Raw genomic sequence first — 21,475 nt, 5'->3', positions numbered from 1 at the left:
AACATCTGGCAGCCCAGTGCAGTGTGTTACATGCTGTGTCTGGGTCTGAGAACTAGGAAATGTTCTGATTTAGGACTTCCCAAGGAGTGATTTCTGCCTGCTTCAGGCTTTGACAACACATCAAAGGTACCCGGTAAGACTATGGCCAGGACACAGCCTTGTCTATCAGAACTTGGATTGAAGAGCATCGGCTACTCAGGATGGATTAGCCTGGTAAGTCAGTAGAGAAATCTTTTTGTAGACACAACCCAAACCTGAAGTCTGTTAATGAAGAGAATTGTGCCTAACAATGAGATTTAATTCACTTTCAGAGAAGAGACCAAGAGAAAGTAAATTTTCACTCAGGTGTTTTTAGTCTACTGACTCCTAAAGATTGTTTTCCTTTAAAAAATAAGCCTGATGTGATGGATTCATTCAATCAGTTCAACTCATTGAGCACTTACTAAGTACCAGATACTGTTCTTCATGTGAGGATGCTACATTGAACAGAACAAAATGCCCACTTTTATCTAAAAGTTTACATTCTAAGAAGGAAGACAACCAAAACAAGTAAATATAATTTCAAATGGTAATAAATGCTGTGAAGAAAATAAAGCAGAGTAAGGGGAGATAGTGGCTTGGGCATGAGGAGGTATTTAGATGGGTTGGTCAGAGTGACATTTAAGCACAGATGTAAATGTTGAGAAGGAGGGTACAAGTCAGAGGGAACAGCTAACATGAAGGCCCTCAGGCAGGAACAAGCTCAGCTTGTTTTAAGAACAGCAAGAACGCCTGTGTATTTAGTGTGGAGAGCATGGTAGGGATGACACCAGAAAAGTAGGCCAGAGCCAAATTGTGTTAGGACCATGTAGGCCAAAAGGATTCTAGATTTTTATTCTGTGTGATTGGAAGACACTGGAAGGTTTTAAGCAAAGCAGTGATATCTGAATGGTATTTTTCTAAAAGATCATTTCGGCTACTGTGTGGAGAGTAGGCTACATGGAGCAAGAATGAAGGAAAGGAAATCAGTTAGAAGGCTTTTTTAGGGAGCCCAAGTGAGAGATGATGGCTTAGTTAGATTTGGGTGGTAGTAGCAGAGGTAGTAAGAAGTTACACTGGGAATACAGTCTTACTGGACTTCTTGATGAATGTAGGAGAAGAAAACAATAGAGGATTCACAGCCAACTCCTAAGTTTTTGTCCTGAGTAACAGAGTGATACCATTAACTGGAATATGTCGACTATGCAGGGGTGAGGGCAGTCAAGTGTTCAGAGTGAAAATCAAGTGCCTTACTGCAGACATGCTAAGTTTGAGATACCTTTTGGACATCTAAGTGCTAGTGTCATTTAAGCAGTTATATATCTAGAGCTCAGGGGAAAAGTTAGGACTGAATATATAGATGGGATTTAAAACCCTTAGACTAGATGAGATTGGCCAGAGAGTCAGTATAGGTTGAGAAGATAAAAGGACTAAGACCTGATTACTAGGCCTACTCTAACATTTATAGAGAGAAAAAAAAAAAAAAAGGAAAATCCAGAAGAGGAGACTGAAAAGTTGCTGGTTAGTTAGGAAGAAAGCTGGGAAGGTATCTGTAAGATAGACTGTGATAAATTAAAGATGCACATTGTAAACCCTAGAGCAACCACTAAAAACCTTTAAAAGAGGCATAGCTAATAGGCCAATATTGAAGGTGGAACACAAGAAAAGTATTTAATCAAAAAGGCAGGAAAAAGAAGAAAGTAAACAAAGAACAGACAGGACAAATAAAATAATAGAGTAGACTTAAACCCAAATATATCAGTGATTGCATTAAATGTAAATGGTCTAAACATTGTAGGTAAAGGGTAGAGATTATTCTGAATTCAACAGCAAGAGCGATTAAATGCTATCTATAAGGAAAACACTATAAAATATAGGTGGAGTATACTAGACAATCATGAATCATAAGAAAAGTGGGGATGATTAATTCATAAGGGGCAAAATTAACTCAAAAACAGGAATATTGCTAGGGAGAAAGAGAAATGTTTCATATGATAAAGGAATCAATTCATCAAGAAGACAAAACAGGTAGCCCTAAATTAGGCACTGAGTAATGATGCTTCAAAATATATAAAGCAAAAACACCTGAAAGTGAATAAGAAAATCTACAATTGTATTTGGATGTTTTAGCATTCCTCTCTTAGTAATTTTTAAAAAAGATTTTATCTGTTTATTAGAGCACAAGCCAGTGGGGGTGGGTAGAGGCTGAGGGAGAGCAGACTCCCTGCTGAGCAGGGAGCCTAACATGGGGCTCGATCCCCAGACCTTGAGATCATGACCTGAGCCAAAGATAGATGTTTAACCAGCTGAGCCACCCAGGCACCCCACTCTCTTAGTAATTGACAGAACAAGTTGGTAGAAAAGTCAGAAAGATACAGATGACTTGAATAATACTATCAACTGTCTTGGCTTAATTGACAGTTATAGAATACTTCATTCACTAATAACTGAATACACATTCTTCTCAAGTATACATACAACATGCACCACAAATGCTTGCACCATAAAATAACTCTCAGTAATTTTTGAGGAAACAAAAACATAAAAACTATGTTCTCTGTTCACAATGGAATTAAATTAATAACAGATATTTGTGGAAGTCCCCAATAGGTGGAAATTAACATATTTCTAAATAATGCATGGGTTCATAAAGACACAAAGGAAATTAGAAATATTTGGGGCTAAATGAAAATGAAAACAATGTATCACAGTGTGGGATAGAGTACTAGGAGATCTATAGCTTGAAGTGCTTATGTTAGAAAAGAACTAAAATCAGGTCACCTGGCTGGTTCAGTTGGAAGAACATGTGACTCTCGATCTCAGGGTGGTGAATTTGAGCCCCACATTGGGTGTAGAGGTGACTTAAATAAATAAAACTTTAAAGAGGGTAAAAATAAGGGTGCCTAGGTGGTTTAGTCAGTTAAGTATCTGCCTTTGGCTCAGGTCATGATCCCAGGGTCCTGAGATTGAGCCCCATGTCAGGCTCCCTGCTCAGCAGGGAGCTTGCTTATCCCTTTCCTCCCCGCTTGTGCTCTCTTTCTCTGTCTCTGTCACTATCTCTGTCTCTCTCAAATAAAATCTTTTTTAAAAAAGTAAAAAGAAAAAAGAAAACTAAAATCAATTAACCAAGCTTAAGAAACTACCTTAAGAAACTTGAAGAGCAAATTAAGTCCAAAGTAGAAGAAAGAAGGAAGAGTGGAAATGGAAAATGGACAAAGAATGGAGAAAAATAAATTAAAAACTGGTTCTTTGAAAAAATAAGTGCTCTATAATGTTCAAGGAAAAAAAGAAGTTATAAATTACCAATATCAGGAATCAAAATGAGGACAGATTCTAAAAATATTAAAAGGGGAATACATATGAACAACTTTATACTGATAAATTCTGCCACATAGGTGAAATGGACACAATCCTTGAAACACACAAAGGGATGAAACTGCCTCAAGAAGAAATAGAAAATCTGAATAGTCTTATATCTGTTAAAGCAATCAAATCCACAATTTAAAACTTAACTCAAAGCAAAACCCACATAGTTTTACTGGCAAATTCTATCAAACAATTAAGGAAGAAATAATACCAATCTTATATAAACTTTTTTCAAAAATAGAAGAGGAATAAATAGGTATAATTTACATAATGTATGTTTTAAAGAAACATAGAAAACACAAAGACATGCACACAAATGTTCATAGCAGCTTTATTCAGAATAGCTGAAAACTGGAAACAACTCAAATGTTCAACAGATAAGTGGATAGACAAATTGTGGTATATCCATACAATGGAATACAATTAAGCAATAAAAGTAACAAACTACTGAGACACACGACATGGATGATTTTCCAAAACAGGTGAACAAAAGCCAGAGACAAATGAGTACATACTGTATATACATACAGTATGTATTCTTTTTTTTTTTTTTAAGATTTTATTTATTTATTTGACAGAGAGAGGCACAGCGAGAGAGGGAACACAAGCAGGGGGAGTGGGAGAGGGAGAAGCAGGCTTCCCGCGGAGCAGGGAGCCGGATGTGGGGCTCGATCCCAGGACCCTGGGGTTATGACCTGAGCCGAAGGCAGACGCTTAACGACTGAGCCACCCAGGCACCCCCATACAGTATGTATTCTTAAACACACACACACACACACACACACACACATATGTAGGCCAATATTGAAGGTGGAACACAAGAAAAGTATTTAATCAAAAAGGCAGGAAATATATGTGTGTGTGTGTGTGTATAAAACTTTGATAAAGCTTTACAACAGGTAAAACTCACCTGGAGTGATAGAGTAGTTCAGTGGTTGCCTGAGGCTGGGGATTGACTGGGATGAGTCACAGGGGAACTTTTTGGGATCAGGAGAATATGGTGACGGTTACGTGTGTGTGTATGTGTATACATATATATATTTGTCCAAGCTCATCTGAATCTACACTTAAAATTTATTATGTAAATTATACCTCAATAAAGATTATTTTTTAAGTGGTAATGAAATACGGTCACCTTTTACAGCTCCTTGGTTTTGTTGTGGGCTGGGATCCCTTTCCCTTCTTAACTTGGAGTTCTCTGAGGGCCTCAGGATCTAAGCTGCCTCTAGTTCCATTGCTTTAACTTAGTGTTTTCTGATAGGTTCTTTTTTTTTTTTTTTTTTTAAGATTTTTTATTTATTTGACAGAGAAAGACACAGCGAGAGAGGGAACACAAACGGGGAGTGGGAGAAGGAGAAGCAGACTCCCTGCCGAGCAGGGAGCCCGATGTGGGACTCGATCCAGGGACTCCAGGATCATGACCTGAGCCGGAGGCAGCCGCTTAACCAACTGAGCCACCCAGGCGCCCTCTGATAGGTTCTTGATGTGGAATGCAGACTTGCCAGCCATCCAGCTAACATCAAATGCTTGCTATGATGCTTTGCTGGGTGCTACAAATAAATAGGTGAAGAATATACCATTTCCACCTTCGAGGAGCTTATAATGGAATTAGTAAATACAGGAGATAAGTCATTTATAATCCTATCATATAAGTGCATAATTCAGGGTGAGTTGTGCACATTCCCTGCCATGGAAGGAAGAGTGTGATCACTTCTGACATGGGGAAGGAGGTGGCACTTGAGGTGGTCCTGGAGAATTAATAGGTGAAGATGGGCACTAGGTGGATAGGGGTGTGTTGAGAGGTTGGGGCAGGCACTTTGACTTGAGAGTGAAAGAAACCAAGAAGATGGGAAGTGTGATGCAAAAATCCTCAACAGAATATTAGTGAACTGAATCCAACAATATATTTAAAAAATCATACATCATGCTCAAGTGGGACTTATGCCCCGGATGCAAGGGGGGGTTCAGTATTTGCAATTAATATGATAGGTCACATCAATAAGAGGATAAAAGCCATATGATCATTTCAGTAGATGCAGAAAAAGCATTTGACAAAGTACAACATCCATTCATGATAGAAGTCCTCTGCAAAGTGGGTCTAGAGGGAACATACCTCAACATAATAAAGGCCTTAGATGAAAAACCCATAGCCAACATCACACTCAATGTGAAAAACTGAGAGCTTTTCACCTAAGGTCAGGAACAAGACGAGTATGTCCACTCTCACCTTTTTTATTCAACGTAGTACTGCAAGTCCGAGCTGCAGCGGTCAGACAACATAAAGAAATAAAGGCATCCAAATTGGTAAGGAAGGAATAAAATTTTCACTATTTGCAGATGACATGATACCATATATAGAAAACCCTGAAGACTGCCAAAAAACTACTAGAACTGATAAGTGAGTTCAGTAAAATTGCAGGATACAAAATCAATGTACAGAAACCTGTTGCATACCTGTACACTAAAAATGAAGCAGCAGAAAGTGAAATTAAGAATATAGTCCCATTTATAATTGCACCAAAGCCAATAAAACACCTAGGAATAAGTTTATCCAAGAAAGTGAGAGACCAACATACTGAAAGCTACAAGATATTAATGAAAGAAATTGAAGAAGATACCAAAATGGACAGATACTCTGTGCTTGTGGATTGGAAGAAGTAATATTGTTAACATGTCCATACTATCCAAAGCAATCTACAGATTTAATACAATCCCTATCAAAATACCAATAGCACTTTTCACAGAACTAGAACAAATAATCCTAAAATTTGTATGGAACCACAAAAGACCTCTAATAGCCAAAGCAATCTTTTTTTTTTTTTTTTTTAAGATTTTATTTGAGAGAGAGTGCGTGCTCAAGAGAGAGCATGAGTGGGGGGAGGGGGAGAGGGAGAAGCGGACTCCCCACTGAGCAGGGAGCCTAACGTGGGGCTCAATCCCCGGACCCTGGGTTCATGACCTGAGCCGAAGGCAGACACGGAGCCACCTAGGTGCCCCCAAAGCAATCTTGAAAAACAAAAAACTGGAGGCATCGTAATTCCAGATTTCAAGTTATATTACAAAGCTGTAGTAATCAAAACAGTATGGTACTGGCACAAAGATAGACTCATAGATCAATGGAACAGAATAGAAAACCCAGAAATAAACCCACAATTATATGCTCAATTAATCTTTGACAAAGGAGGAAAGAATATACAAGAGGAAAAAGATAAGTCTCTTCAACAAATGACGTTGGGAAAGATAGACAGCCACATGCTGACGAATGAAACTGGGCTGCTGTCTTACACCACACACAAAAATAAACTCAAGATAGACTGAAGACCTAAATGTGAGACCTGAAACCATAAAAATCCTAGAAGAGAACACAGGCAGTAATCTGACATCGGTCATAGCAACAGTTTTCTAGATGTGTCACCTGAGGCAAGGGAAATAAAAGCAAAAAAAGCCTATTGGGACTACATAAAAATAAAAAGCTTCTGTACAGCAAAGGAAACGATCAACAAAACTAAAAGGCAGCCTATGGATTGGGAGAAGATACTTGAAAATGACATATCAGGTAAAGGGCTAGTATCCAAGATTTATAAAGAACTTAACAAACTCAACACCCAAAAAACAAATAATCCAATTAAGCAATGTGCAGAAGACATGAACAGACATTTCTCCAAAGAAGACATCCAGAAGGCCAACAGACACATGAAAAGACGCTCAGTATCACTCATCATCAGGGAAATCAAAACTACCATAAGATACCACCTCACACCTGTCAGAATGGCTAAAATCAACAACCTGAGACCAGTGTCGGCAAGAATGTGAGAAAAAGGAACCCTCTTGCACTGTTGGTGGGAATGTAAACTGGTGCAGCCACTGTGGAAAACAGTATGGAAGTTCCTCAAGAAATTAAAAATAAAACTGCCCTATGATCGAGGAATTGCACTACCAGGTATTTACCCAAAAAATACAAACGCTATTTCTTTTTTTTTTTTTTTTTTTAAAGATTTTATTTATTTATTTGAGACAGAATGAGAGAGAGAGAGTGAGCACATGAGAGGGGGGAGGGTCAGAGGAAGAAGCAAGCTCGCTGCCGAGCAGGGAGCCCGATGCGGGACTCGATCCCGGGACTCCAGGATCATGACCTGAGCCGAAGGCAGTCGCTTAACCAACTGAGCCACCCAGGCGCCCCACAAACGCTATTTCAAAGGGATACATGCACCCCTATGTTTATTGCAGCATTATCTACAATAACCAAACTATGGAAGCAACCCAAGTGCCCACTGACTGATGAACGGATAAAGAAGAGGTGGTGTATATATATATGTATGTTTGTGTGTGTGTGTGTGTATATAATGGGATATTACTCAGCCAAAAAAATAGAATGAAATCTTGCCATTTGCAACAACATGAACGGGGCTAGAGAGCAGAATGCTAGCGAAATAAGTCAGAGAAAGACAAATACTATATGATCTCACTCATATGTGGAATTTAGGAAACAAATGAGCAAAGGGGGGGAAAGGGAGTCAAACCAAGAAACAGACTCTTAACTATAGAGAACACACTGATGGTTACTGGAGGGGACGGGGTGGGGGAAATAGTGGATGGGGATTAAAGAGTACACATCATGATCAAATAAAATGATTTTTTAAAAAAGATGGGAAAGTGTAATGGATGTCTTGGATTTGCAGGAACCCTGAGTCCAGGCTGGGGTGTTAGAAAAGATGAGGCTGGACAGGAGTTTAGGCCTAAATAAAAGAGCTGAAATGTCTGTGTAGGCCGTGCACAGGCTCTTCAGATGCTCGTTGGAGTTAGGGAGTTGGGTCGTTGGCAGCCGCTCTGGTGTCAGGGATGGGATGAGCAGGCAGGGAGGGACTAGGAATGGCACGGGACCACTTCGAGGTGGCCTAGGAAGAAAGCGACAAGGCACGGAGTCGAGATGTTGCCAGGCCCGTATGGAAGCTTGCTGGGACCTGCTGAGAGCCTCTGGGACATGAGACTGGGGAAGCGCGTTGCACATCTGGCTCTGCACATCCCCTCCGAGGTCACACACCAGCCACATTGCTTGTTATAGGCTGAATTGTGTCCCCCTGCAAAATCCACAGATGGAAGCCCTAAATCCCCCCAGTGTGACTGGGTTTGGACATAGGGCCTATAAGGAAGTAATAAAGGCTATGTGAGGTCTTAAGGGTGGGGTCTTAATGCCATAGGACTGGTGTCTTTATAAGAAAAGGAGGAGACACCACAACTCTTTCTGCATGAGCACAGAGACAAAGCCGTGAGCACACAGGGGGAAAGCAACCATCTACGAGCCAGGAAGCGAAGCCTCGCTGGAAACCAAATCTGCCAGCACCTTGATTGTGGACGTCTCGCCTCCGGAACTGTGAGAAAATAGCCATTATTTAAGCCACTCTGGGTGTGGGTGGGTGTCTTGTTCTGGCAGCCCGAGCACACGACTACGCTGCTCACCACCAGATCGCTCGCCGGCACCCCTTTTTCAGTCCCGTAAGTATAAGACCGGCGGTTCTCAGGGCTCCCCAGTGTGGCGACTTCCCAGATACCAGAGTGCATGATTTCTCCTGTCTGTTCAGTGAGCTCCAAACTCGTTTCAAATGCTGTCATGCTTTTGGACGTCATAACCGCCTTGCGAGAGAAGCGGGAGAAAGCTGGTTGTCCCCATTTTACAGATGAAGCAATGGAAAGTCGGAGATGGCCTGAGATAACCGAGCTAATAGGTGGCCGCATCTCAACAGAGCTTGCCGTCCACACCTGTCTCCAAGAGGAGATACGGGCCACGTCATCCTTCAGCAGGATGCCGATGGCTGTCCTCGCTTCTTCCTCGTCCTGCCGGCACACGTGCACGCATTTCTTTTCCTTCTCTCTCCGCGGTAGAGCCGGGCCTTTATGTCACAGCAGCCGGAGCTCCCGTCTTTGTCACAGAGCCCGGCCATCACAGAGATCTGTTGGGAGTAGAGGACGGAGGAGGGATGGGGAGGGGACTGGGGGCGCCCCGGGGTCGGGGTGGGGCAGGAACACCTGACCCGGGCTGCGGGGAGATCCCGTGCAGGCCCCACAGCGGGTTTGCTCCCAGCTACTTAAGGCAACACCTTAACACATGGTGCGCACGTGGTCATAAACTGAAGCTCCTTTCGGAAGTTCGCCTTCCTCAAGCCTGTTGGTCTGTGTAGAGCCAAAAAAAAAATCTGTTTGGAATCACAGCATTCCTGGGAAAATGTCAGCTCTCACACCCCATTGTCTCTGGAGCTGACATGCATCTTCTCACTTCTGAGCACAGAGACGGTTTGCAGTGGCCCTATTTTGGGGAGCAGGCTGTTTGTGGTGGGCCTATTGTTCCTCGGCAGCTGAGCACGCAGGTCTGGGCCTGTGGGGGGGGGAGGCCACCACCGCGGCACTGCCCCACTCCCCAGCAGCTACAATGGGGGGGTGGTTCTGCTGATAAATGGACCCGGAGGGGCCAGCTTGCGGCGCCCTGAGAGCAGCGTTGTCTCCTGTAGTAATACCTGGGGCGGTGGGGTCGGTGAGGAACTGAAGGCAGGACGAACTTCTGCTGGGTTGGTGGGGCGGGGGGAGGGCTGCGTGCAGATGGCCCTGAGGCAGATGGCGGTGTGGAGGGCGTAGGGGCATGAGGACTATCCAGGGACGACTTGGAGAAAGTAGGGTTTGAGCCCCAGACGCAGCAGAAGAGGTCTGAGATGAGCACCCTGGGTAATGAGACCACTCGGGCCGTCTTGGGGAGCTGGCCTTGTGCTGGCTCAACCCCAGGAACGCTAAACGAAGAGGCCGGGCTTCCTGTCCTGGCTTTGGCGAGTTTTGAGTGGCCTTGACCCCTGGAGGAACAGGGTGGGAAAGGCCCACCGCCAGGTGGAGACTTGAGTTCACTCCTGGCTGATCCCTGGTGGCCTGAGCCAGCTTCCAGCTCTCTCTACCTGAATCCCTTCTCTGACCTTCCTCTTCCCCTCGTGACCCAGAGCATCGCCTCATTCCCATCCTCCCGTTTATTCACGCGGTTACTCAACTGAGTATTTTCTGAGACATCCAGATGTGAACAGAACCAACCTGTCTCTCCTTGGAGCCCTTTAGGCATGTGGGGCAGGCAGGTAAGTAGATGACATGTACAGATTATGTGCTGAAACAGGATTAGAAGCAGCTCTGCGGAAGCACAGAGGGGCCAGCAGTTGACCTCGGGTGCAGGTAGGGGTGGGGCCTGGACTTAAGGAAGAGCTTCACGGAGGGTGTCGCCATTGGGAGGAAACCTTAGGGAACCAACAGGAGTTCTCCCGGTGCCCGCGGCTGACCGGGGGGTGTGAGCATTCCAGTAATGTGGCCAAGTGAAAGGCCCCAGATGCTGTGGGGGGCAGTGAGTGGTCCTGGAGGGCTGAGCTACAGTCCTGTTCGAGGGAGGCCTGCTGGCCTCGCCCTCCCAGAGATTCTCCTCAGAGGCACGGGTCCCAGGGACGGGGCCCCTGTCAAGCCGCCTGCACTTAGGCCTAGCACTCACCTGGACTCAGGGGGCTGGGGTGCTCGGGGCCACGAGGCGGACAGCACCGCGTGCACACAGGGTTTCCCACTCCGCTTCAGTTCCTGCCCGGGGACTTGGCAGTGATGGGGGATGCCACCTGACCCAGAGCCCGAAGAGGTGACAGGTGTCTTCTTTAAAAACAATGCCCAGCCCAGGCCAACCTAAAACCCGGTTGGGTCTATACCGAATAGGACCTCACTCACCACAGGTAGCAAATCGGAGATGTGGCTCCAAGAAAGCAACACTTAAAAAGCTGGAAAGAGAGGATGGGAAGGGCCTTTGTGGTGGACGCCCAGCTGGTAACCGGAGGGAGATGTCTTTGGGAGACGATCGTCATCCATTATGTTGCTGTCGGCTTACAAAGGCTCTCCATGAGGCCCTCCCCACACTGGTGAACTGGTCAGGGACAGGCTTATTGCCCACTGCGACGTGAGAGCTGACCCCCCTCTCCACACCGTGGTCCCTTGGAGGCTAACTCTTTCTTCCATGAGTCGCCTTCACGTCGGGAAGCAAGGAAGCCCCTAGTCTGGGGCAAGAACCTGGGCCCTCCCTGCTTCGTAATTTGCTTCTAGAGCCTTGCTTTAAAAAAATCATCTGGCTACATCTCCTGCAGGTTCCCTTAGCCACTAAGGAGTAGAGCCAGGACTGGGACTGGCTTCTCCTGGAGGCCTGTCCGGTGCTCTGGGCCAAGCGGCCAGGCTCCCCTGCCCTGGACCTCCATGTCCCGGCTCTCTCTGCTTCCAGAACAGCCCCCGGAGATAGAGACCGGCGCTCAGGGACCGGGGAGATGGGGGGTGGCTGGCTGGGCCGCTGTGAAGACCTCGGTGTATGGGCAGTGCTGTGCGTACCTGAACCATGGCGTTGGGGCGGGGAGGGTGGTGGCAAAGGAGCTGCGGGGACCCGTTCTGCTGCCTGAGAAGTGGACTCTGGTCCGCCCCCAACATCTTCCCCCCTCTCCCGCTTGCCTGCTCTGCAGGCAGGTTCTCTGGGATGAAGGGGGGCTGTCCCAGACCCTTGCAGGCCAAGCGTCCCCTCTCTGTGCAGGAGCCCTGGCCACCTGTTGTTAATCTAGCCCTGGTAATCCATTCTGTACTGTGTCAGCAGTTCAAAAGGGCACTGTTAGTATTTTTTGCCGACTTCAATTAATGTGAGATTTCAGAGGCCCCTCTGATCACATTTCATCTGTCACAAGTCAGGAACAAAACAGACAGGTTCCAGTCGAGAGGAGGAAGGAGAAGGAGTTTATTGCAAACACCGACCAAACAGACAGGGTGGGCTGTGCCCAGGGAAGGGCACCCCGGAGCGCCCAGTTGCTGCCGCTCAAGCCATTTGGGCCCCATGCCTAGGCCCTAGTCCCCTTCTCGCCAATACTCCTCCCCTCCCAAAGAAGATGTAAGTGCAATAACTTACTTTAAAAGGCAAGAAATGATTCTCTTAATAGTTTGCTATAATGTAGTTACACGGTGCTATAGGGCAGTAAAACTTTATGGAACTGACCTCATTTTTTTTAAACATTTTTTCTGAATTTTTAATGTATTTTTAATATATATTTTTAATATTCCACCCCAGGCCATTAAGCTAAAGGAAAAGTTGCGTTTATACAGGGTTAAAATATCTTACAATGAGAACAGTCAGTGTTGGGTGAGGTTCACGTTCCTTGGAGCGCTCAGCTCTCTCTTCAACCACTGCACATCCAAACAGATTATTAGGCATTGAAAACTGTCCTTCAAAATCAGTAGTATAAACGCCTAGCTCTATGTGTGTACGTGAAGGGGGAGAGGCGGAGGGCGGGATTAGGTCACGTTTGGTTCGCCAGAAGGCCTTTCCTCCCTACAGCATCCTCGGTGAGGTGAAGCGGGGTTGTTGCGACTTTGGAAGTAGGGTTCTCGTGGTCTTCTCATTTTTCTCTCTCATGGCCATGGGTGATTATCCTGGGGCCGGTTTGCCAACCCTCCTCCCCCCAGCTAGTCTGGTTTGCCTTTGCCCCTGATAGGGCCATCAAGCAAACCAGAGGCCCCGGGGTGTCCTACGAGACGGTCTCCCCTCAACCTGGCTGCCCAAGCGAGATACACGGTAGCTTTCATGGACAAGCTCCTCTTGGCTACCCAGCCGAAAGGAGGGCCCGTGGGGCACTGGAGCTGGGCCCCACGTGGCCACTGCCGCAGATGCTGGGGACCCACCTCGAGACTGCCGCCCCCCCGTCCCCTTGCAGTGTCTTCCAACCCACCTGGCCACCATGCTTTCCCGAGCTGGAGGCGCGGTAGTGAGAGCCGAGAATCAAGTATAGCGGAAAGGATTCAAGAAAGGTTACAAAGTCCGTGTGTCCCCCCTCCGCCCCCCGCGCCGTGCCGTTGAGGATGTGGGGACAAGCCTCTCCGTGTGCCCCCAGGGCCCTCTCCCCCCGCGCCCTGGGAGTCGTGAGGGCAGCACCTTTGCGTCGAGCCCCCCGGCCGCCTGGCCTTGTTCCCAGCGGGGCCCGGAGGTTCTCAGTGCCGAGGAGGCTGCCCGTCGTCGGTCCGCTGACTCCTCAGGCTCGCGTCTCTGTCTCTGTCTCTGTCGAGACCTTGGGCACGGAGCCAAAGGGAATCCTCAGCTCGTGTAGCTTATTGGCTTGGCGGTGACCCACCGGGGCCGGCTGGCGCCCCTCTCTGCCCACCTGCCCGAGCCCTCGCGCCCGAGGAAGGCAGCCCGCTGGCCCCAGAGAGTCGGCCTGAGCTGCCGCGGGGACGCCTCCTGCCCTCCAAGGTCTGGGCCTGGCCACCCGCGGGGAAGGCGGCCAAGGGAAGGCTGAGGGGAGGGAGGCCCGCCGGCAGAGAGGGGAGAGGCAGGGGAGAGGCTGCGTGAGGCTCAGGCCCTGCGTGTACCCCACTCCCCAGGGCAGTCACGCCCCCCTCTGTCCGCCCCCCGCTCCCCGCCCCGGGCTGGGACCTTCTCATCTCCATTGTGAAGGGAGTGTACTAAGTAGAGGATCTTTAAGTCCCTCCCAGCGCCGGGTTTTCTGATCCTCCGGGTATTGGGCCGGCCCTGGGGGGCCTGGGGCAGGGAACTACCTGTGGGGAGGTGAACAGGCACATTTCACCCCGACATTTGAATCATAAATACTTGGCTCTGTTGGTGAGAAGGGCAGCCAGAAAGCAGCCAGATAGAGGAATTGAGCACCAGGGGTCCCTTCCAGAAGAATCTGCCTAGAGCCCCCTCCCTCCCCTCCTCCTCTGGGGATCTCCCAGTTCTCCATCTCTCTGCACGGATCCCCTCCCGGGTAAGAACATGTGTGATGAGGGTTCCTCCCTTGTCCTTGCCAGCCACCAGAGCCCTTAAGGGGAATGATTCCCAGCCTTAAGAGCTTCTCCCTTTCCCTTCCTAGATTTGGGGAGCCTGAGTTATTTCAGTGAACCTCAGAACTGCAAAAGGCTTCCTAAGAGTCATTCCAAGATCCTCAGATATATGGAACATTTAAAACCAACATTTAACTCCATGTCCAAGATGCTTTTCACTTCTAGAAGATCCATGTTAGAGCTATACGGTTCACAAAGAGGTCTGACTCTTACCAAGGGAAGCCAAAGCCAGATCCTTCCCCAGGCCTGTTTCCAGGGCCGAGAGCACAAGGCAGGGGGGGAACTGTGATTCCTTCTAAGCCTTGAGCGGCTCAAGGGCAGAGGATCTCACCCTCCACCCAAACCAAGAGGCTGTCCTGTGTGCAGGCCCCCAAGCCTGCTGGACTTGGCCCTCCTCCCTGACTTGTCCCCAGGGGCTGCCTGCTGGAGGGGCCTCTCGGGCTCTCAAGGCCGGCCCCAGAGGACAGGGACCGTGTGCCACTAGGTTAGGTGACGGCTGGATCTGGTGCCAAAACTCGAGCTGCTCGTCTCCACTCAGGCAGAGGTGGAGTTCCTCCCCAGAAGGAGGCACCTTCCTGCAGGCAGGGAAACGGCTTCTGGACGGCATCCTGTCCCCCACATCTGGAACAGAGCGACCCAGAGGAGCGGAGCCCACCAGCCCTTCTAGAGGCTGGAGAGAGGGGGCTGAGATTTCGGATTCCCTAGGGATGAAGGGCAAGAGCAGGCTCTCTCTGCCCTCACCTGGAAGAACACGGGGCCCCCACCCACCGTGGAAGGCTCTGGGCAGGTAGGGTGCCGCTCCAGGGATGGCTGGCGAGGGACAGGCAGTCTGAGGCGGTTGTAGGGGCCGAGAGGCAGAGTGTGGGCACACATCCTTTAGCAAATTCCGCATGCTGCTCTCGACCCCCCTCTCCCAACATGACTGCAGGCCCTACTCGTGTGTTCCGAGGTATAAGTCCTTCCACGCCAGGACACTGCTCAGCAGCCCTGGTGAGCTCCCAGAATGGGTGGGGGAAGGGACAAGCGTCTCCAGGTCCTCCTGGAGGGGCCTGACTGGCTAGAGAACAAAGCTGCCCAGACCTGCCCACTGCAACAGGCATCCTGCGGGTTGTGGGCTGTCGGGCAGTCTGGAGAGCAGAAGTGAGTGCCTGAGCCCCTGTCCCTTCCCGGACACCTCCTGGCAGCTCTTCCTCTCTCTAGAAGCTCTTCTTCTTGCAGCACTGTGGATACTGTGGGTGGCCTGTGTCCTCCCCTTGCAGTGTTCACCGAGATCCAGAGTCTGCAGGTGCAAGGGAGCTGGAACAAGCCCCTTCGGGGACGGTCCACTCTCCTAGACGCCAGCATTGCTGGATGACAGCAGGATTCTTCAGCTCCAGCCCCTCTCCTGTTCTGTCCAGCGCTCCAGGTGGGTCCAGCGCAGGGGCACGGCCAGGGTGGGTGGAGGTGAGGCGGGTGCCTTGGGCCCAGGAGGTCGGATTCCGTGGGCTTTTAGGAGGACAACGGGGCGATGGGAGGGGCAGGAGGCCAACTCTGCAGGACTCGGAAGAACAGAACTCTGTTCTTCAGCCACAGTCACTGGCCCGGTGACCAGGGGACCACACGGCAGAGGGAAGGACGGACGTGACGGCACGTGGCCGTTGCTCGGTCTGGATGGGAAACTAGCCTTGACTCAACCCTCAAACTGGGCAGGGCAGAAGAGCAGGAGTGGGGAGAAAGGGTCTTCAGCTTATAATGGATGCAAAGCTGCAAAACTCGGCCACCTGGCTTCCTCCACGGCCTCCGGCCAGGAGTGGGGGCTCGGCCTCGGTGCCAGGGCGGGCGGGACCTGCTGCCCCCTCCCTCCCAGTGGCCCACGGGGCCTCACACTTGGGGTGGCTGAAAGTGCTGAGGGCCGGGCCCCTGGCCCAGGCCAGGTTCCTAAGAGGAGAGTTGAACGGGAGGCTGGGGGCCTGGGGAGCGTGGGCGTGGCCAGGGCCCCAAGGTGGGGGAGCGCGTGGGGATGGGCCGAGCGGTGCCCTGTCATGTGGCCCAGGAGATGGCCGCACTGTGCTCCTTGGCCTTCATGCGCAGGGCCGCGATGCTCGAGGTCTTGCGGTCCGGCTCGCCGTTGAGCTCGTAGCCGTTGAGGCCCGGGCTGAGGCCCGCTGCTCCGAACAGGCCTCCCATGTGTGTCTGGCCCACGTGGCCGCCTGCCCCGGAGACGCTCAGGAAGTCGGTGACGCCGCTGGCCCCGGAGCCCGGGGGGTGGGTGTGGGGGGACATGCAGGCGGGCACCGGGTCGCAGGGGACCACACAGGCTGGCACTGGCGAGGCAGCCCCATTGTTGCCGAGCCAGGATGGGTTCTGAATCTGGGGAGAGGGAAGGGAGAGCCGGCTGGGGCAGGGCTGCGGGGGAGGGCACGTGGGGGGCGGGTGGCGGGCCCTGTCCCCAGACGACCTCGCCCCGCTCACGAGCCCCTCGTTATGCTGAGACCACGCCCGAGTGTTTACCCGGAGCCTCTCAAAACCTTTATGGCCATCCGGACCTGGGAGGGTTTGGGTTTTGTGCTTGGCTCCCAGCAGAGAGAAATGGTTTCCAGGACCGAACTTCGAACTCCATCAAGGGCCCGGTGACAGGGCTGCCTTCAGGGCACAGCCAAGCTGCTGAGGGCGGCCCCTGCCTCAGTCCGCTGACTTCGGAATTTGAGATGCAGGGGCCGACTTTCCCTCCCTGCGCCCCTGAAGGTCAGCAACTGTGTCTTACTCCCCCGTGGCTCCTCACCAGGCCTGGGGCATCTCAGGAACCTGAGAAATGGGAGCTGACCCCAACTCAGAGAGCTTTGGCGTTGGGAACGTGGGCTCTGGGCTTGCAGGTTGTGGTGTGGAGGGGGCAGGGCCGGGCAGTGGGGCCTCATCTCCCAGTGTCAAGACCAGCGGCTGAGCTTCCAAAGGCTGTGTCCTCGAGGCTTCACAACTGGCCCAGGATGGAAGGGGCTGCCTCAGGACGTGGTGAGTGCCCACGGGTGGATGGATGAAGCCAGGCTGGATGCCCACAGGCCAGGGCGTGTGTGTGTGTGTGTGTGTGTGTGTGTGTGATGCTCAGGCAGCACGTGGGGGTGGACTGGAGGCCGACCTGGGCTGGGGAGGACCAGGGTGAGCAGGACCAGAGGAAACGAGAACTCTCAGCCCTGTGCATGGGATCACAGGGGGCCCTCAAGCAGCTTCTGCTGGCCTGCTCTCCTCCCCACCCATGTTTGTAGTCCACTCACATTGAAAGCTGAATGAGGGGGGACCTCGGCCCCCAAGTCCCACAGGGCATTGTCATGGCCACAAGAACCACTGGCAGATTGGCCTGACCACATTCCTCCTGCCTGGGGTGGCGGGGAATCAGCGGCTTTTCCCTTCCCCTCGTCAGGAGGCGTGTGATATGTGGTGTTGCAGGTGGGAGGGGTGAGCCCGCCCTGTGTTGGTCCCCTCCCCGCTCCCTCCAGCAGGGAGCTCAGGCAGCAGAGATCCAGACCCAGGAGCCAGGCTGGAGGCTCATCCTCCCAGGACAGAGGGCGGGGAGAGAGGAAAGTATGCAGCAGGAGCTGAGGATGAGGTGTGTGTGTGTGTGTGTGTGTGTGTGTGTGTGACACCCCACATTCCTCAGCCTCACCCCAGGCCTGACCCCCTGACCCCATGGATCCCAGCAGGGGGAGGGGCAGAGCTGGTCTGGGGGCGGGGGGAGGGCATCCCGGGGGCCCCGGGACAGTGGGTCTTAAAGGAAACAGGAAGGCCTGCGCCACCGGCTCGCTGCTGGGTGGGGCCGGGCTTGGAGCTGAAGGCAGAGGCCCTGATGCCACGGCCACCAAGAGGCCTGAGGGGAGGGGGCAGTCGCCTCTGCCGGGCAGGCTGTGGGGTGTGAGGAGTGGGCCCAGCTAGAAAGACATCTCTGCAAGTGCCGTGGTGTCGGCCACTGCTCACACCACTTCTCACCCCTTTGCATCTCTTGAAGACTCCAATGCCGCTAGAATGGGGCCAGGCTGACGGGACGGGACAGAGGAGAGGGCAGGTCGGGACACAGCCGCCTGGGAGAGCTCAGAGCTGCAGAGCGACCTTTAACCGGCTATTTAGTCCCCAGAGTACTTCTGTGTTGTCTAATTTCGGCCTTTCAACAACCTCACGAAAGAGTTGGGGTGGGTACTTTCATCGTGTCCAGTTTTCAGAAGACACCGAAGCTCGGAGAGCTCATGGCTTGTCTGAAGTGAGAAGGGTCTGGGGCCGAAGGACAGCACGTCTCGGGACTCAGACCTCCCTGTTCGCTACAGCCCTACCTCAAGCCCCCCAGCTTTCCGGACTTCGCTTTCCTAGGAGACACTTGGGGTGGCTCCTGATGGCCTGGGGGCCCTGGTCTTCAGCCTGCCTTGCTTCTGATGCCCACAGCGAAAGGGGCAAACATGGCAGAGGAGAAAGCCTCCCTCTCTGTCCAGGCCTGCCCCTCCCTAACGCCCAGCCAAACCTGGGCCTGCAGGCAGGATAAGCAGAAATGGCCCCCGCCTTGCACATTCTGGGGCAAACAGGCACACACCTGCACCGGGCTTGATGAGTCCCATCTGAGGGGGGCTAGGCCCTCCTCTGAGATGCCCATTCCCGGAGCCAGAGGGGCTGGAGCCGGCCGCTCGGGGCTGGGACTTACCTGGGCATAGTTCTCCGCCCGGGTAAGGAGGGGCAGCTCGTAGGCAGTGGAGAAGTGGGTTCGAACCTGCTGCATCTGCCCAAAACGCTCCCTCTTCCTCCACTTGGCCCTCCGGTTCTGGAACCAGACCTACAGGACAGAGCAGTTGTCACGGGGGGGTCAGAAGGTACACGTCATTCCCTGGAGCTCCCACCCATCGCAGCGCATGGTCTGGGCCATGGGGCTGCAGGGAAGGGTCTGCCTCAGCCTTTAGCTTCCAGGCTCACAATCTAGAACGAGCCGTGCTGAGGGTCGGGAAGGCGAGCTTAACCCCAACTAACCACAGTGTGCTCTTGGGCCAGACTTCGTTATTCCAAGCTTCAGAATGCAGAGCAGGCAAGTGTCGCACCCACGCATCACGTCACTGGTCATCCTAGCGGTCATCTAACCAACCCCAGCACCGTGTGGCCTGGCCTGCCTCAGGCCACGGACTCCTGAGGGGAACCTGACAAAAGTTGTGACGGCTCCTCTCGAAAATCATTCTCTAGATGCTCACACAGTCTGGCCACAATTTCCCAAAAGCTCCGGGGTTCCCTGGGGCCTGTCTAGTGGCCCAGAATCAGAATTCCTACCTGTCTGAGTCCTCTCTGCAGCCTTCGTGTTGGAAAGTCTCCCCACTCGGGCCCCCTGTGGCAGCAGAGGCCTTCAGGGATGGCTTCGTGGAGGGGGGGCCTGGGGCCGGGCCCGAGTGTAGAAACAGCAGGGCACGCTCAGGAGACCCCAGGAGGCCCCGCTGCTCAGCTGGCCGGTGGTGGGAGAGAAAGACCCGTGGACGCAGAGGTCAGATTGTGGAGGGCCTTGATGCCCAGCCCGGGGCTTTGCTCTTGGTGTGGTCAGTAAAGGTGGCCACTGCGAGGTCTCATGCAGAGGGTGGCCTGACTCTAAGGAGGAGTGAAGACCCCCCTGTCCCTGAGCAGGGGCCGCTGGGGCATTGGCTGCAGTGGGGAGGGTGGTCTCTGAGCCAGGTGTGTGAGCTGTGGTCTCTGACGGGTGGGTGGGGGCTGTTGGCTCCCTTGCAGGAACACTTCTGACAGGCTGAGAACTTTCCCAGGCTTCACGGGCAAGAGCTGGACTTGGGGCCTGCTAGCCCTGCACGTGGCTTGGGATCTGGGGCCGGGGGCGGGGCGGGGGAAGGGGGCAGGGACAGGTGGGAGAGGGTGTGAGGAGGGGAGGGGTCAGCTTCCAGACCAGAAATGGCTTCAGGCTGAGTCAAAGGCAGGCTTCGGAGTCCCCAGAGAGAGGTTTCTGTCAGCTGGGTCCCTGCCAGTGGACTCAGGTGCAAGGGGGCACACCCCAACGGCGGCCCACCAGCAGCCGAGCTGAGAGCAGCACCGAGCATCCTCGGAGGAGGGAGAAGGAGCTGGGCCAGAGGCGGGGAGCGCAGAGGCTGCTCAGCCTGTTCGGGCTTCCAGTGGAGCCGCGCCCCCGAGCGCCCATTCCAGCCCTGGCATTGCCACTGGCCACGCTTTCTGTGTCTGCAAAATGGGGCCAATATCTGTACTGATGTCCTCACGGGGGTGGCGCCTCATAGAACAGCAGGTGAGAGATGATAGATACTGTCACAGAGTTTCTGAGAGTACTGCACACTCGTTTATTTATAGCTCCTCGCCTTTTTCTTGCTGTCTTTCGCTAAACGGAAAAGAAGCTGGGATGTGTGTGACTCATGTCAGTGTGGGGAGGGTGGGGGCAGGGAGCCAGTGTGGCGCTGAACCTCAGTTTCCTTCCCTGGTCCCAAGGACACATGCATGTGTGCCTACGCACGCGCACGCGCACACACGAGCTGGCATTGCTTTGACAGGCATTCTGCCTCCCTGACTTGAGTCTGGTGTAGGAGACGCACTCAGCCCCTGCTCCAGAGCCTCCTGGGCCCCTTTTCCTCCAGGGGCTCCTGGGGTCCAGGCCCAGGCCGCCCGCTGAGAGCCAAGGGCGGATCGGGTCTCCTCTCTGCGCCACTGAAACGGGATCCCCCTTTATCAGTGGCCTGGAATGGGGGCCGGGGGGCAGGATGAGAGAATGAATCAGAGGAGCTTGTTTTCATTTCATGTTTAATTTCCTGCAGGCTTAGCTCCGTCTTTCCGCTCCTTCCTCAGCCTCCCAGGGTTTGCTGGGGGGGAAGCCAGGGGGAGGGGAGAAGCCCACTGGAGGCATCAAGATATATGGCTCCATTCTTTCTTCGGGGGGTGGGGAGAAGGTGAGGAAAAGTGTCCGTGGCCGCCACTGTGGGGGGTTTGCCGGGAGCCCCGGTGGTGGGAGGCGGGAGCGGCAGGTGGAGGGGTGCTCCTGGAGATGTCCCGCAGGCTCTGGATGGGCTGGGGAGGCACTGCAAGGGGACGGGGGGCGGCCGGTCCCAGAAGTGGGAGGAGGAGCACAGTGGGGGGAGATGGAATGTGGGGGCTGGAGCAGTGGTGGGGGTGCTGGGTTATCTGGGAAGACAGCTGAGCAGCGGGGGAGTGCACAGAGATAACGCTGTCTTTGGGATGGGAGTGGAGGAGGGCCCGGCCCAGGGATGGAAGGGAGGGTTAAAGACCCAGA

At 52.3% G+C, this 21,475-nt stretch overlaps 1 protein-coding gene across 1 annotated transcript in view; it reads right to left on the bottom strand.

Annotated features, from left to right (window-relative positions):
• Positions 1-13,827: 13,827 nt before the first annotated feature.
• The window catches only part of ALX4 (ALX homeobox 4), a 39,614-nt gene continuing 31,966 nt past the window's right edge, over positions 13,828-21,475 (bottom strand). Inside the window, exons 3-4 of the mRNA XM_081798283.1 lie at positions 18,905-19,033; positions 13,828-16,596 (exon numbers count right to left, since the gene is read on the bottom strand). Coding sequence (XP_081654409.1) covers positions 16,267-16,596; positions 18,905-19,033 — 459 coding nt within the window. The 3' untranslated portion in view covers positions 13,828-16,266. The remainder of the gene's footprint in view (positions 16,597-18,904; positions 19,034-21,475) is intronic.

This window comes from Leptonychotes weddellii, chromosome 11 (assembly GCF_054177405.1).
Source record: "Leptonychotes weddellii isolate Sample4059 chromosome 11, ASM5417740v2, whole genome shotgun sequence".
Lineage (NCBI taxonomy): Eukaryota > Metazoa > Chordata > Mammalia > Carnivora > Phocidae > Leptonychotes > Leptonychotes weddellii.
The sequence above is the reverse complement of the archived record's forward strand: the minus strand, read 5'-3'. Positions and strand labels throughout refer to the sequence as shown.